Raw genomic sequence first — 16650 nt, 5'->3', positions numbered from 1 at the left:
ACACGCAAACCCTTAATGGTTTAACGTGAGTATAGGGCAGAGGGCAGTCATTTTGACCTTCAACAAAGAAAGATGAATCCGACACGAAAAAGAAGTGCTGTGTGGAACGACTTTAATTGCGTCAATGATGCCCTGGCGTCATGCAAGGTCTGCAAAAAGAAAATCTCTTTTAAAGGAGGCTCGACCGCCAACCTCTACCGCCACCTGAGGACTATGCATCCTACATTGCATTCAAGGCTAACTTTGGAGCAGAGGGGACAGGAGGGCAGGGGCACTGCTGCTCCTGCTGCTGCTGCTCTTGCTACTCCTGCTGCTGCTCCTACTCCTGCTGCAAACCCTGAACCACGAGCCTCAGCACCACCTTCAGGAACACGCCTGTATGGAGGACAGACCCGGTTGACTGATTTTATACAAAAGCCAATGCCACCAATGCAGCAAAGGTCAGTTGATGATGCCCTGATGCTAATGTTCACCAAAGACCTCCAGCCCTTTTCCATGGTGGAGGACACAGGCTTCAGGGCATATACCAAGGCCCTCCATCCTTCGTATGTTCCGCCCAGCAGGAACACCATCTCGAAGGTCATCATGCCGAGTCTGTACGAAAAAACCAAAGTGAAGGTTATGGACAAGGTTAGTCAACAGCAATCTGTTTGACGACGGACGGCTGGACCTCTCGTACCACAACCAGCTTCCTCGCTGTGACTGCACATTTCATTCACGACTTTGAAATGGTCTCTTGCCTGCTGGACTGTATTGAGTTCAGTGAACGCCATACAGCTGCAAACATGGCTGAATTTATGAGAAAGATTGTCATTGAGTGGGGAATTGAGGACAAAATTGTGGCATGTGCGACAGACAACGCAAAAAATATGATCCTCATGGTCAAAGTGCTAGGCTGGACTCACCAACCATGCTTTGCCCACACTCTGAACCTGGTGGTGAAATGTGGTCTGAAGGTCATCTCTGCCACTGTTGGTAAGGTGAAGACGATCGTGGAGTACTTCCACAAGAGCTGCACATCTGCTAAAAAACTCCACGACACCCTGAAGCAGATGGACCTCCCCGACCTCAAGCTGATCCAAGAGTGTCCGACCCGGTGGAACTCCACGTTCTACATGCTTGAGCGAGTCTATAAGCTTAAGGATGGGGTTATAGCCACTCTGGCTCTGGTCAACCCCAAAATGGTTACATTGACCGAAGAAGAATGGTTGGAGGTTGCAGGGGCCTGTGAGGTGCTGAGTCTATTTGAGGACGTCGCCAGAGAAGTCAGTGCTGATAAGTAAGTTCATCAAGTAATAAATAAATATATAGATTAAAAGAGATAAAACAGTTAAAAATAACTATACTACTAGAAAACTATTTACATTAACTAACTAAACTATATACAAAATTAATGATGACTATACTACTTAACTATTTACATTAACTAACTAACTAAAATAACTAAACTATTTACAAAACTACTAATCAACTATTTACATTAACCAAAAAACTAAAATAATTAAACTATTAACAAAACTATACATTTCCCCACTGCAGGTATGTGACAGCCTCAAAGGTCATTCTTCTGGCAAAGGGGCTACAGAGGGTCACAGAGCGCCACCTCAGGTCAAACCAGTTCAGCCAAACAGAGGTGGAAGCAATGTTGAGAGTCCTCAACAATGAGCTGGCCCACCGTTTCCACAGGCTTGAGCAGGAAGCCCACCTAGCTGAAGCAGCACTTCTGGACCCAAGGTTCAAGAAAAGAGCCTTTTCAACTAGCCAAGCTGCCTCTGAGGTGGTAGAGCGCCTCACTCGTGCTGCTGCGCAGGTGTTGAACTCCAACCCAGAGCAGGCTGCAGAGGCTGCAGGAGCAGCAGCAGGGGCCTCAGTCGAGGAGAGCAGCGTCTGGGGAGAATTCGACGATGAAGTCGCCTGTCTGGTGTCTGGGGAGAACTCGTCAAATGAATCTGAAGCGACGCTGGAGATGCACTCCTACCTTGAGGAGCCCATGTTGCCTCGCTCATCCAACCCGCTGGCCTGGTGGAAGAGCCGTCAGTTGGTTTACCCACGGTTGACGCAGCTCATGCTGGCAAGGTTGTGCGTTTTGGCAACATCTGTTCCATCAGGCTCAAGCCTGAAAAGGCCAAGCAAATAATGTTTTTAAATGGAAATTGATTGAATCTAATTTGATTCTATGTTTTATTAGTTCATTGTTCGATTAAATGTTTTTTCCCAAATATGTTTTATGTTACATAGGCTACTAAAATACAGGATAGTTAAATATTTAGACCTACAGGATAAATATTTAAACGGGAAGACAGCGGGGATTAAGTAAAAATAAGGGAGGCATAGTCATTCCAAACTATCGTTCATGATGTTAGGGTCACTGAAGGAAAATAAAGAAACTAATGCTTACGTTTTTTGTTTGGTGCAATTGATGTCTGCGAGCCACGAGGATGTCTTGGTGGTAGCTTGGTGGTAGCTAGTAGCTAGCTATTACAGCACGTGAAATGGTCGAACTGCGTCGTATAGGCCAATGCTACAGAATTTCGCTTTTTTTGTTTTATCCTCCCTCGTTTCCACCGCGGGGTTGCGGTTCGATTCAGTGCAGCTCAATTCCGGCTGGCGTTTCGACCGCCACCGGGAAAATTCAGCCTTCCATGAGTGCCACAACACTGTCAAACATATTTTGCTCGGCTTTCTCTGTCTGATGTATCTTTGGTCATACCATTCGACGTGGGGCCGGGCCACTCATATATCCCCCTACATTTCTGAAAATGGACTTGACCTCCATCTGTTTATTGGATAAACGCATTTCCCACTCCTTTACTGTGGAACCAGCTCTCCCCATGGGTCAGAGAGGCAGACACTCTAACTAAATTTAAGTACAGCCCCCCCCCCACCTTTCGCACCTTGTTGTTTGGCCTTGGCCTCTCTCTGTGTTTCCACATATTCTCCACAGCTCCATCCCTCTGAACCAACTGCAATTTCCCCTGTTAAAAGGGTTTTCCTGGGAGTTTAAGGGAAGAGGATGTTGTTATGATGCTCATGCTATGTAAAGCCCTTTGAGACAAACTGTTTGTAAAAACGGGCTATAAAAATTAAATTGCCTTGCCTTGCCTAACCCGCTTGGACTGTAATTCATATTCATGCTACTAGTTTGAACTGACTACATGAATAGTTGCACAGAGGAGATTCTTATAGAGGTCTTATAGTCAAATGGTATAGGGTATATACAAATTTGATGTGTTTAGGCCATTTATGAGATCTAGTTAACGTCATTAAAAGTAATTTCCAAACACATTAAAGAAAAGAAAAAAACAAAAGCAAAGAGATTTTGCAGCAGTAGCACACTTTTACTTAAACAGAATGGGATAGGAATCAGGTTAACAAAACATCTAAGAACATCTAAGCTGTCTAACACATTACCAACGCAACATTAAAACATCATAAAACATCACAAAAAAAACTGCTGGAATACAAAGAGTTCGCTTTGTATTCCAGCTGGCCTGTTATGAGCAAATTCCTATAGGCTACTATAGATCCATTTCAAAACATGTTCCAAGTAGGCTATTGGACAAAGCATAATGCATCCTGGAATGAGTGAAGCTTGCCTGTTGACACGTTAAAATGACTGTCACAACTGCCATGAGCAAAGAGCAAAACCAATTGTTTATAGTGTAGGCTACAGTAGCCTATTCAATATTGAATGAAGTAGGTTACTGTACACTCTTTGTCACTGTACAGAGTAGACGATATGATTTGCTTGTACAGCACCTTAAAAAACTCACTGTAGCCTATATTCATAGGCACACCCAGCCTCGCTTTCAATATAACACACACTCGCATTCTGTAAACATCATCAGTAAATAATAATATGAAAACAATATAAACTAGAACTGCAAGCAGTAAATATCTTTCAACAAGAAAAAATAAGTTGTTTACTGTAGATGGATAAAGGTCAACAGATGCGCAATTTTCAGCTGTCAGAAATGTGTTGTGATCACTTGTATTCCTCATAGCACTCAGGCTGTGAGGAAATCAGCAGCCCGCGATCGCAGCTCCTATGATGTGAACGCGCAAAGAGCGCAAAGCTCAAAGCCGGACAATGATGTTGTAGTAAAGCCCTCAGGACTACTCTGCATGTATTAACTGTGGCTAAACATCAACTGCACTGAAGTCATCATAACTTCAGAAGTTCTTATTTTCAAATGATTATGAATACTATTATTGTTATTTGAAGCTGTGTCAGTCTTGACTGTGGGTGGTGTGGTCCTCTGTGTCTGCTAGTGTCTATAATACAGTAATATTTTTGTCGACATTATCAAACGGAAGAACTTTTATTTTGAAACGCACAGGGCAACGAAGCACACTAGCCAATAAGAGGACCCGCCCACCGGCGGAAACCAGATATTGAGTGGTAAATTCGTTTTGTTAAGAAGAACCAAAAAACGAATTAACGAACTGAAATTTTGATTCGTTTTTTTTGACAAAACGAAAAAACGACAAAACGGCTGGTTTTTGGTTTCTGCTTATGTCAATTATTCCCAGAAAACAGAGTAATAAAACGTACCTTGCTCGATTCAGTCGGTTATCCTGAAATTTGATAATTGGATCACAGTGATCCAATCCAATGTTCCTTTAAAAACTGACATAAAAGTAAGATGGATCAGGTGATCCTGGATAGCAAGCATAGGATTTCCGATTCCGGATAAATTTGATCCAGATTAAACTTTTTGAAAAACTGGGCTCTGGTAAATAGGATTTGGTATCCTTAAATTTGGATCACATTGATCCCATCAAATGTTCCTTTAAAAAACGGTCATACTGTAAAAGTAAGATGGATCAGGTAATCCTGGATAGCAAAACATGGGATTTCCAAATCCGGATCAATTTCATCCCGATTAAATTTTTGGAAAAACTGGGCTCTGATAAACAGGATTTGGTATCCTTAAATTTGGATCACAGTGATCCCATCAAATGTTCCTTTTAAAAACGGTCATAAAAGTAAGATGGATCAGGTAATCCTGGATAGCAAACATGGGATTTCCAAATCCGGATCAATTTCATCCCGATTACATTTTTGGAAAAACTGGGCTCAGGTAAACAGGATTTGGTATCCTTAAATTTGGATCACATTGATCCCATCAAATGTTCCTTTAAAAAACGGTCATAAAAGTAAGATGGATGAGGTAATCCTGGATAGCAAAACATGGGATTTCCAAATCCGGATCAATTTCATCCCGATTACATTTTTGGAAAAACTGGGCTCTGGTAAACAGGATTTGGTATCCTTAAATTTGGATTGGAGTGATCCCATCAAATGTTCCTTTAAAAATGGTCATAAAAGTAAGATGGATCAGCTAATCTTGGGTAGCAAAACATAGGATTTCCAATTCTGGATCAGTTTAAATTTTTTAAAAAAAGGTTAACATGTAAAATGTACATCTTTAATCAGATACATCATGAGGAGTATATCTGCAGGTGTTTCAGGAGCGGGAGGAGGAGCTGGAGGAGGTGTTTGAGGAGTTGGAGACGGTGGGGAGGAGCTTACTGGACAGACTCAGCATCCCTGTGGTCTTTCCTGACGGGTACACACTCTCACTCACACCCACGCACGCACATACACACACAGCAGTGTAAACATGAACACAGGAATCCCAGTTGTAACCAGTTGACTGAGGTCCACAGGGCATTCTGGGGTTCTTACCCCCGTTAGTAACAGCAGGTTCATTACAATGACTTACTCACTGTTAAACACTACTAAATATTATTATATATTAGAGTTTCTCAACCTCTAGTTATAATGTGGAAACCCCAGTCGACAATGTAACAAATTGCTGAGCGCATAATGTAATAACATTTTGCCTATGATGTTACAACATATAACATTTTGGTTCACCTATTATTATTATTATTAATTATATATATATATAATATATATATATATATTATATAATTATTATTATTATCACAATAATTTCCCTCGGGATAAATAAAGCATCTTGAATCTTGAATCTATTACGTAATGAAGCAAGCATAATAATTTTCTCCTTACGTTATGAAGCAAGAATAATAATTTTCTCCTTACAGTGTGAGCAATTGATTACATTATAAAATGAGTCAATTTATGGGTTACAGGGGTAATTGTTCAAATGAAAGTGTAGTTTACTATGCATGCAATCAATTATTTATAGCTTTTACTGTTATTCAGGGCTCAAAGTTCATTGACATTTTTAAAATGCATGGCAACTACTATTGGTTAGTTGAAAATAATAATGACAAACAGCTTCTTCTGAAACTGAAAATTGTGTTCATTTACAGAAGCAGCTTAGTGAAATAAACTAAGTGTAACAACAGCTAAGGCAGCAACCTAACTATAGTGAAATAAAGCACAGGCTAATATGGGGGAGGGGGAGAGGGAGAAGGGGGGGTGCCAGGGCAAGATTGCGGATTGTACATTGGCTACCTGACGTGAGAGTTTAAGATGTGTTTTTATTTAATTTTTTTTAACCAGAAAATAACTCCATTGAGATTAAAAATCTCCTTTCAAGTGTCCTGGCCAAGACAGGCAGCAGTAGCCTACGGTCACACATAGCCTACACACAAAAATAAGAAAAATAAAACAATTAAAACCGTTGGGAGGGGGGATATCAATATCACAGATATTTCGGGAGGCTCAAGAAGGAGAGTTATATTAAAATACAGCAACAAAGTGTAGTCTATAAACAGAACGTGTTACCTGGGAGGGTGTCGACAGCGGGGCCGTTATCTTGATCCTGCTGCTGTCTTGCAACTTCTGCGTAAGTGCATAGGCCTATGTATTGGCGCGTTTCCAGCGAGCGGTGTGGTACGGTTCAGTGCGGTAAGGTGCGGCACGGTTCATGTTTCCACCGCCAAAAGTTGGGCAGGGTCCGGCATTAAAGGAGAAATCCGGTGTAAAATAGATCTGGGATATGTTTAGTATGATAACGAGTTGGAATGTTCGTTTGGTAGCAAAAAAGCGCAAGTAGACGCATTCTTAAGGTGGCTTTCTTTGGCAGATTCTACCAAAATGCTATAAACTTGCGATGCGGGCATGTGCTATGGTAAAAACTAAATCGCTATTTTAAAACACTTACAAGGCTAGAAGTAGCCCGACAATTCTTTGGTAGTATAATAAGGGTCTTAACATATAAAAAGAGGCATTGATAACTTTGTAAGTGTACAGATTAACCATAACACATGCCCCCATCGTTCCAAGTTTATAGCGTTTTGGTAGAATCGGCTAAAAACAGCCAATTTAAGATTGGGTCTACATGCGCCTTTTTGCTCCCAAACGAACATCCCAACTCGTTATCATATTAAACATATCCAAGATCCATTTTACACTGGATTTCTCCTCTAAGCATGCTGAGCAGTACCTATTTTTCGGTACTCCTCTGTTGGGGTACCAAGCGGTCTGAAAGGTTGCCGAAAGGTCGAGCTACACACGCCGTCCGTTGATGGGTTGACAGAATCATCACTTCCATACGAAAGTCGGCTAAAACACAATACCCACAAGGTATTTCTGGACAGCGGCGAAAGCTTTGTTTATTGAAGAAACTTCCGTGCAAAAGTTTGCACGAAAGTTTGCTTCTTGGATGCCCTACATTGCTGCTCTTTGTCTAATGTGTCACATAGGGCTTCTCGATTATGGAAAAATCATAAAAAACGATTTTTTTTTATCTATATTGAAGTCACGATTAATCAAAAGATTATTTTTTTTGGAAAACGATTAATTTATTCTGCATTTATCTGCAAGAAAAACTCTTTGTAACTGAGAACTTTGAAATTTCCCCTTAAAAAAAATACACAAAAAGTTTGAGTAGAAAATAATGTACAAATATGTATCCAGCTGTTCTAATGAATGAAATAGAAAATCATTTAAACTCTATATTAGTTTGTAGGGATGCACCGAATATTCGGCCACCGAAAATGTTCGGCCGCAATTGGGCCAAAACATAATTTTCGGTTTCAGCCGAAGGAGTAAAAAGGCCGAAAAAAATACACCGAACATTTATATTTTTTATAAAAATAAAAATTAAAAATCTTTTACTCATTTACTTAAAGGTACATTGTTCTTAAATTCCTTCTATAAGGTCTGCTGAGTTTATAAAGGACATTTAATTGTTTGATTTATGCAATGGTGAAAAATGAAAGCAAAATTAATGAAAAACGGCAAAAGCCACATTCGGTATTCGCTTTCGGCTTTCGGCCAACTGTTTCAGTATATTCGGTGTCGGTTTCGGCCAAGAATTTTCATTTCGGTCATTTAGTTGGGAGATCGTTCGACGCAAAAATCAAAATCACGATAAAAATTTGATTAATCGCACAGCCCTAATGTCGCGTTCTTCTTTTTCATTGAATTTATTAGCAGGCTATTATTTTACAGACCTACAATGGCTCACATTTCAGCTCCCTTTTAGGCCAACGAGACCCTCTTTCATGTTGCATCTAGTGATATTCAACATGACAGAGGTTGATGTTAATAATGCACATGTTAATGTTGTACATGTTATTATTATTATTTATTTATTTGATTAGGACAGTGCACATTAATCAACATGTCAGCCAGAGCATCAATATAAATATGCCGGAGTTAGCTTAATTGCTAATTTTCATCCGTTGTCCTAAGGCAAGTCAAGAACATAAAAACAACATACCAGTATACAAAATAGATAAAAAAAACACTTTTACACACAAAATAGGTCCCAATTCACATCAAGAGTCCATGTAAAAAAAGTAGAATGACCAAAGGTTACATATGAGAGCAGGTCTGGCTTGCTACTAACCACTGTTTAAGGGTCTTTTTAAAGGTGGTGTAAGTGGCACAGTCTTTAACATGAGATGGTATTATATTCCAGGACTGTGTTCCTCTAATGGACACCACCATTTGACCAAATTTGGTCTTGCGGCGTTGTGTTTCGCAGTCACCTCTAGTTAGTGCTCTGGTATTTATTGTAGAGGATTACTTCTTTATAAAATTCTGTAATGGTGGAGGGGCTAGACCGTTCAGAACCTTAAAGATTAGACAGACATCCAAAAACAGCTGAATACTATCGAAGTCCATGATTTTGTGTTTATTTGTAATTTTACAATAATGGTATATATAGGTTTTTTGTCTAGTGTTTTAAGTGTTTAATGATACTTAACATGTTACTTCAGCATGTTACTTCTTGTTTACTCTAGGGAGGGACTGAAGCTTGTTTACATGTTAATGTTAATTCAGGAGACCTCAGCATGTTGAATCTAGTGAGGGATGGATCGATCTTGTTCACATGTTTATGTTACTTCAGGAGACCTCAATATAATAATAAGAAGCCACAACTGGGATCTTAAGGATATAATAAAATAAATATCGGAATGCGCTCGTATACATACTTGGTAGATCTCTATATGTTTGTCACGTAACTGTTTATCTTTCTCTCTGTCTACATCTGTGTGTGTGTTTCTCCCTGTCTGTGTCTACTTGTCTGTCTCTATGTCTACCTGTCTGTCTGTGTGTGTGTCTACCTGTCTGTCTACATGTCTACATGTCTGTGTGTGTGTGTGTGTGTGTCTTACTGTCTCTCTGTCTACCTGTCTTTGTGTATGTGTGTCTACCTGTCTGTCTCTCTGTCTACATCTGTGTGTGGGTCTCCCTGTCTGTGTCTACCTGTCTTTCTCTCTGTCTACCTTTCTGTGTGTGTGTTGATCTGTCTGTCTGTGTCTACCTGTCTGTCTCTCTGTCTACCTGTCTTTCTCTCTCAACTTGTCTGTCTCTGTCTACCTGTTTGTCTGTATGTATACGTGTCTGTCTACCTGTGTGTGTGTGTGTGTGTGGCTACCTGTCTATCTCTCTATCTACCTGTCTCTGTGCCAGGACAGAGCAGTTCTTCGGGACTCCAGGGGAGACGGCGTCGTCAGCGGAGGCCATCAGAGAGCGCCTCCTATTGGTGGAGGAGCAGCGGGGGCTGCGGCTAGCAGAGGAGGGCGGGCTAAACCGTGAGGGGCAGGAGCTAGATATCTGTGGGCGAGGTCAGTTGGAGGCGGGGCTAGACGTGATTGGGGAAGAGGCCAATGAGGAGGAGGAGGAGGAAAAGGCAGGAAGGGAGGAGGAAGAAAATAGAGCGACACAGGACTGTTAGATGACCACAGATCAACATTCAGAATTATGGATCTCATTTTCTCCCAAGGCTAGCACCAATCCCCCTCTACCCCCTCTCTCTAAGAAAACTAATGGATGGCCTGTTACTAAAATATCCCCCTTGATACGAGCTACTAATCATCTGAACTACCACACAGACCACAGCTGCCTGGACTCCCGCTCTACTGTCTCAAAGCTTATTGGCTGGCCTCAGCCCTTAGGACCTCCTCTTGACCATGTATAAAGCGCTAGCTAGCTAGGGGCTACATCTGTTATGACATTGTGACCTCATCATAATCTGAATAAACAAGCTTTTTAAACTGACTTGATTGGTCGATTCTCTTTTTCTGCACCCAACATCTTGTCTGAAGCCTACATTAAACCCCTGGAGGAGAGGAGAAGAAGCAGGAGACCAGCAGATAGTGGTGAAGCTGTGAAAACAGCTATGTGCTCTGCCTCCTGTGCTGTCACCAGCAGATAGTGGTGGAGCTGTGAATACTTCTCGGTGCTCTACCACCTGTCCTGTCCCTAGCCTCCCCTGGTATGCAGGTTATATTGCCATACCTTTTCAGGTTTATTTTGCATATTTTTGTCTAGCAGAAACCGAGTAGAATCACAAGTTGTTAACCTGTTATCGGCTTAGCCATAAAGACGTAAAGGATGTGTATTTTTACCACCCCATCAGAGGGGAGGGGGGGGGATCAGCTGTGAGAGGGTCAGGCTAGAGTTGAGCCCTAAGAGGCGGAGAGAGAGAGGTGGTCTCTGTCTCAGAGCCACACTGACACCTGCTAAATAGAGAAGCATTGATTTTGGGTGTCCCAGAAAAGAGGAACCCATACTCCTGTTGTATACAAATAAGAAATAACAGGTGGGGATATGTGTTGTATTATATATGTGTGTGTATGATTGCGTATATATGTGTATGTACTGTATATATTTGTGTATGTATATATATTTATATGTATGTGTATATATACACATACATAAATATATATATTTATGTGTATATATGTGTGTGTGTGTATATATATATATATATATATATATGTGTGTATATATATATATATATGTGTGTGTATATATATATATATGTGTGTGTGTGTGTGTGTGTATATATATATATATATGTATATATATATATACACACACACACACACGCGTGTGTGTATATATATACACGTGTGTGTGTGTGTGTGTGTGTGTGTGTATATATACACACACACACACACACACACACACACATATGTATGAGGGGCCACCTGGGACATAATTCATACTTGGTTTTACACACACTATTATAATCTGGCATATACACCACTATACTCATACACACACACACTATTATACTCTGTTTACATGTAGGCCTATGTATGAGAGTATAGTAATGTGTGAGAGAGCATATAGTTTGGTATGTGAGAGAGCATAGTAGTGTGTGAAAGATGTGAGAGAGTATAGTTGTTTATGCAAGACAATATTGTAGTGTGTGAGCGAGTATAGTTGTTTATGCAATATAATAGTGTGCGTGAGAGTTTGACAGAAACGGAAGTGAGTTTGATTCCTCAGTTCCTGATTGGCTGACAGAAGAGGCGGTAGCTTCTGGCGTTCAAAATACTGTGCTGTCATCTCCCTCCGGAATTTCCAGCGTTTCTGTTATGCTGCATTCGCATATAAAATATTCTAATCTAGAACAATTCGGGAGCTCCGGCGGGAGTCCTGGATCTCTATATCTAAATAATATAAGATTATATAGTATATAGATATCTGCATAATATTGTACCGTCACAGGGTTTGGATGGGGGCGGGGGGAGTGGGGATTCGGCTTTGCAGGGTTCTATGTCGTATAGGCATCGCCTTTTAAGGCTATCGCTATTAGGTTATCCCTAGGCGTGAGCCGTAGCACTGAAAAAATTGTAATCTCCGCCCACCAACAGCGTGGGCCTCAATCACGTCCGCAGTTCGCAGTTATACGCGGGCGCCGGTGGACGTTCTGCTCCCATTTTCTTCAGGACGATCCTGTAGCATACTGAAGTAAATAAATAAATATTATGGACTCGAAGACGATCCGCATCTGCAAGACATGTAACACGTGTTACATCTTGCCGTATGGCGGCCATGAGGTGTGCGAGGGCTGCCTTGGGCATGAACATGCCGTCCTGGCGCTCTCGCCGCTCTGTCTGTGTCGGCATTGTGCGGAGCTGCCGTCGGACGACGGACAGCGCAAAGCCGCCATTGCTGAATGGGCCGACGACTTTACTGTTCCACTCGACGATGCCCTCCCTCCTTGTGAGCTCGGAGTCGGACAACTCCGACCACGACGAGGAGGGGGCGTCACCCCTGCTTCCCCTCTCCGAATGGGGAGGCCCGGGGCAGCAGCATTGCCCGTCTCTGCCGCCACCTCACTTCCAGTGGTTTGAGTATTGGTTGCAGAGCTATCAGGCATTATTGCCAGGGCAGCCGCAAACCTTGGCTTTGCGGTGCCCATGCCTCAGGCCCCCCGTCTGACAGACCGGGGTTACAGGGCGGTACCGCCGCTGGATCCCGCTCTGTGTGCTGTCTTTGGAGTGAAGCCGGGGCTCAGCGACCGCTGCCCCACTCCCAAAGACCAGCTGACGGCTAAGCTTACAGACAGAGCGCATCAGTGTATGATGCAGCAAGAGGCTGTTATGAATAACATCGCCCTGCTGGCACATAACATGGCGGCTGACCCTCATCGTCTGGCTGAACAGGCAGTCGACGTGGCAAAAACCACCTGGGCAGCAGCCCTCTGCTCCAGGCTCACCGCGATAGGCCCCCGACAGCCACTGTCACGGCACCGCCGGCAGCTCCTCCTCCTGGCCCCCAGGCTTACCAGCCCCGCCCGCCTCTGTCGCAGGCTACGGCGAGCGGCCAGCGAAGGCCCTGGGCAGCGGGCTCATGGGGCTATGTCCAGCCCCACAAGTGCCAGCGAAGGCAATTATGGGGCGAGGGAGAAGCGTGCGACAGCGAGAAACACCTCTTTACTCAAGACGGCTTCTCCCCACACACCAGTTAACGCCGGAGCCTACCGGCTTGGCCGTGAATGTTTCACGCGCATCTCTCGCTACATATAGGCAGGCCGTCAATAAACCTTGTATTGTTGATCGAGCCAGCCCTTCATTACCTTTTAAAAAGGCAATCTCGCCCGGCTTACCAGTCCTGCCTGCCACCATCGCAGGCTGCGGAGAGCGGCCAGCAAAGGCCTCGGCAGTGGGCTCATGGGGCGATGTCCCGCCCCACAAGCGCCGGCTATTACGGGGCGAGGGAGGAGCGTGTGACAGTGGGGAACACCTCTTTACTGAAGACGGCTGTTTTCTCCCCACGCAGTTAACGCCGGAGCCTATCGGCCCGGCCATAACTGTTTCACACGCATCTCCCACCACATATATAGGCAGGCCGTCAATAAACCTTGTATTATTGATCGAGCCAGCCCTACATTACTTTCCCCTCACCACATCATGCCTGGCATGACATGTGGCGGGACGGCCGCTAAAACGAGCTCTCGTTCACAGTGTCAGCAGTCTGCTGCCCAGTCACAGTTATTCCTCCTCGCGTCCCAACGCTCAGGAGAGAGGAGGCTACACTCTTGTCACAAGCTGAGCAGGCAGGGCATGCCTCTGCTAATGACACACACACCCAGCCTTTTCGAGCAGAGCTCCCCATGGGCTGCGAGGGGGACTCCTCCCCTCGCAGCGGCGGCAGGGGCTCAAGCGTGGCTCGATTCCATGACAGCCGCATCAACACAAGAGGCTGCAAAGCCGTTTTCAGAGCATTACTCAGAATGGCTGAACGCATGCACCCTGGCCAAATGGATGGACGGGCTGAACAGCAAGGGTCACACCCTGCAGTTCACCTCCGTTCCGCCACGATTCAACGGGATTGTGGAAACAACGCTGTCATCTATGGATCAACAGCTGTCACTTTTGGTGGAGATCCAGCAGCTTCTAGCGAAAAAAGTGATTTCCACGGTCCCGAAGGGAGAGGAAATGCAGGAATTCTATTCCCGTTATTTCCTGGTACCCAAGAAAACAGGAGGGCTGAGACCGATTCTCGATCTAGCCCTACTCAACAAATGCATCACGGAGAGGCCGTTTCACATGTTAACAATCAGACGAGTGTTACAGTGTGTAAAACCGGGCGACAGGTTCACCTCAATAGATTTGAAGGACGCCTACTTCCACGTCACAGTGATCACCAACACAGGAAATTCCTGCGTTTCTCATTCCAAGGGTCACACTACCAGTACAACCGTCTCCCGTTCGGCTATTCTCTAGCCCCCTGAACGTTTTCCAAATGCGTGGGGACGGCTCTCCTGCCGCTGCACGCAACAGGAATGAGAGTACTGTTCTACTTGGACGATCTGCTTTTGATGGCTCGCTCCAAGGAGGAAGCAGCTATTCAAACAAAAAAGCTGGTAATTCACCTGTCGAATTTAGGCTTCGCCATATATTGGAAGAAAAGCTCCCCCCTCCCCTCACAGAGTGTGATGTATTTCGGGGTAGAGCTGGATTCAGCTGTAATGAGAGCACGGCTCTCACTGCAGAGGATGGAGACGCTGTGGTCTCCTCCGCCGCTGTTCCTCGGGCAGCGTCGTGACAGCCCCCCCTTGCATGAGGCTGCTGGGCATGATGTCAGCCGCTAACGCGGTGGTGCCGCTGGGGCTGCTTCATATGAGGTGGCTGCAGAGATGGTTATCTCGCCTGCGCATCGACCCGGTGCGCCAACGCCAACGCTGGCGCAAATGGACCATTCCCCTATCAGTGGGCCCCAATTTGACCCACTGGGGCGATCCCCGAACTCTCGCGAGAGGGGTGCCGTTGGGCAGAGCAACGTCACACATCTCAGTGTTCACGGATGCTTCTCTGTCGGGCTGGGGAGGAACATGCGAGTTTCACGTAGTGGGCGGCGTTTGGCCGCCCCCTGTGACCATGCATATAAACGCATTGGACATCCTCACTGTGTTGAAAGTGATCCAACACTTTGCCCCATGTTGACGAATCAACACGTAATGATTCGCAAGGACAACAAGGCGACAGCAGCATACATAAATCGCCAAGGGGGCGTGCGCTCGGCAAAGCTGCTGAGCATAGCGAGACAGCTGTTATGCTGGGCGCACACACACTTGCTCTCCAATCCCCCACTCGGGGTGGATGCGTTCGCTCACAGACCGTGCTATGATTCTCATAGCACCGCAACGCACGAGTGCACCGTGGTTTCCCCGCCAAAGGGACTCCCTTGGCGGGGAGACGCTCTCTCACAGGAAGGGGGAGCAATCATAGATTAGCCAGAGATCGGCCAGCGCATGGGGGACTGGCCGCTGAACGCGAGCGCCAGGGTCTCAGCCTCTCCCAGGAGGTTGTATGGACCATCCAGGGTGCCAGAGCGGACTCCACCAGAGCGTGTTACTCGGCTAAATGGGCGGCTTTCCAGAAATGGTGCACGGAGAGGGGTTGTGCCCTTTTCCGCGTGTGCTCTCTTTCCTCCAGGCACTGATGGAAAGAGGGCTGGCTTTTAGCACGGTTAAAACGTACGCGGCTGCTGTTTCGTCATGCCACGAAGGCTTCGGGGATAAAACTGTTTTTAGTGACCCCTTAATGAAGCGCTTCCTAAACGCTGTGAGGAGAGAGAGACCCGTGACGCGCTCTCACTCCACAATGGGATTTAACACTGGTGCTGCGCGCACTGGTTTAAGCCCTATTTGAGCCTCTTGACCGGGTGCCCCTCAAGTTTGTGTCAGCCAAGACAGCTTTGTTGCTGGCCCTGACGTCAGCTAAGAGAGTGAGCAACCTGTCTGCACTCTCTGTAGAATACAAGGAAACGGCAGTTCGGCCATATTACGCCCGAACCCGGCTTTTACACCAAAGCTCGTTCAGATCTAGAGTAATAACAATGGTATCAATGGTTTGTATCAATGGTTTCTCTCTCCCTCCTCATCAATCTGAGGAGGAGTCAACAGCCCATCTCTTGCGCCCCGTACGCGCGCTTGCCTGTTATGTGAAGCGCACGGAGGCTCTGCGCAAATCTCAACAGTTATTTGTGCATTACAGGGAACATTCCTTGACGATAAAATGTCACATTGGCTGTGTGATGCTATCACACGGGCTTATGTGTCAGCGGGGGCAGAGCCACCTGAGACTATCAGAGCTCACTCGACCAGAGGAATATCGTCCTCTGTCGCTCTGCAAAGAGGGATGCATATGGAGGATATCTGCGCAGCAGCCTCCTGGGCTTCCCCATGCTCTTTTATCAGGTTTTACCTGAGAGACATGTCGCGCCTCTCTATGACAGTGAGTGTGAAGTTTGTGACTATTCCCCTCGCATATTAAACAATATGATGTGGAGTCAAATATCCATGCTGAGAGCTCTTGTGTCTTATCAGACACATTTGAGCTGCTCGCATAGGCGTAGATTACGGGGGGACGGGGGGGGACATGTCCCCCCCACTATTTGAAATACGAATTTTGTCCCCACCACTTTTAAAAATGTGCAAACCAATTGCGACTGAA

The 16650-nt window shown here is 45.0% G+C and overlaps 1 protein-coding gene and 2 long non-coding RNA genes across 5 annotated transcripts in view; 2 read left to right on the top strand and 1 right to left on the bottom strand.

The window, feature by feature from the left end:
- The window catches only part of sestd1 (SEC14 and spectrin domains 1), a 58023-nt gene extending 47570 nt beyond the window's left edge, over positions 1-10453 (top strand). For 2 of the 3 annotated variants that reach the window (XM_060074675.1, XM_060074674.1), the window contains 2 exons: positions 5467-5573; positions 9866-10453. In XM_060074675.1, coding sequence (XP_059930658.1) covers positions 5467-5573; positions 9866-10130 — 372 coding nt within the window. In that variant the 3' untranslated portion in view covers positions 10131-10453. The remainder of the gene's footprint in view (positions 1-5466; positions 5574-9865) is intronic. The other variant, XM_060074676.1, reaches the window with a different exon arrangement.
- Positions 3899-5160, top strand: LOC132474168 (uncharacterized). The gene is made up of 2 exons (XR_009529606.1): positions 3899-4655; positions 4832-5160. It is a non-coding gene; the product is annotated as an uncharacterized LOC132474168 (long non-coding RNA).
- LOC132474158 (uncharacterized) lies at positions 9132-9815 on the bottom strand. The gene is made up of 2 exons (XR_009529594.1): positions 9607-9815; positions 9132-9492 (listed from the first exon to the last, which is right to left on the bottom strand). It is a non-coding gene; the product is annotated as an uncharacterized LOC132474158 (long non-coding RNA).
- Positions 10454-16650: the final 6197 nt, after the last annotated feature.

The sequence above is a fragment of the Gadus macrocephalus genome, chromosome 16 (assembly GCF_031168955.1).
Source record: "Gadus macrocephalus chromosome 16, ASM3116895v1".
NCBI lineage: Eukaryota > Metazoa > Chordata > Actinopteri > Gadiformes > Gadidae > Gadus > Gadus macrocephalus.
The sequence above is the reverse complement of the archived record's forward strand: the minus strand, read 5'-3'. Positions and strand labels throughout refer to the sequence as shown.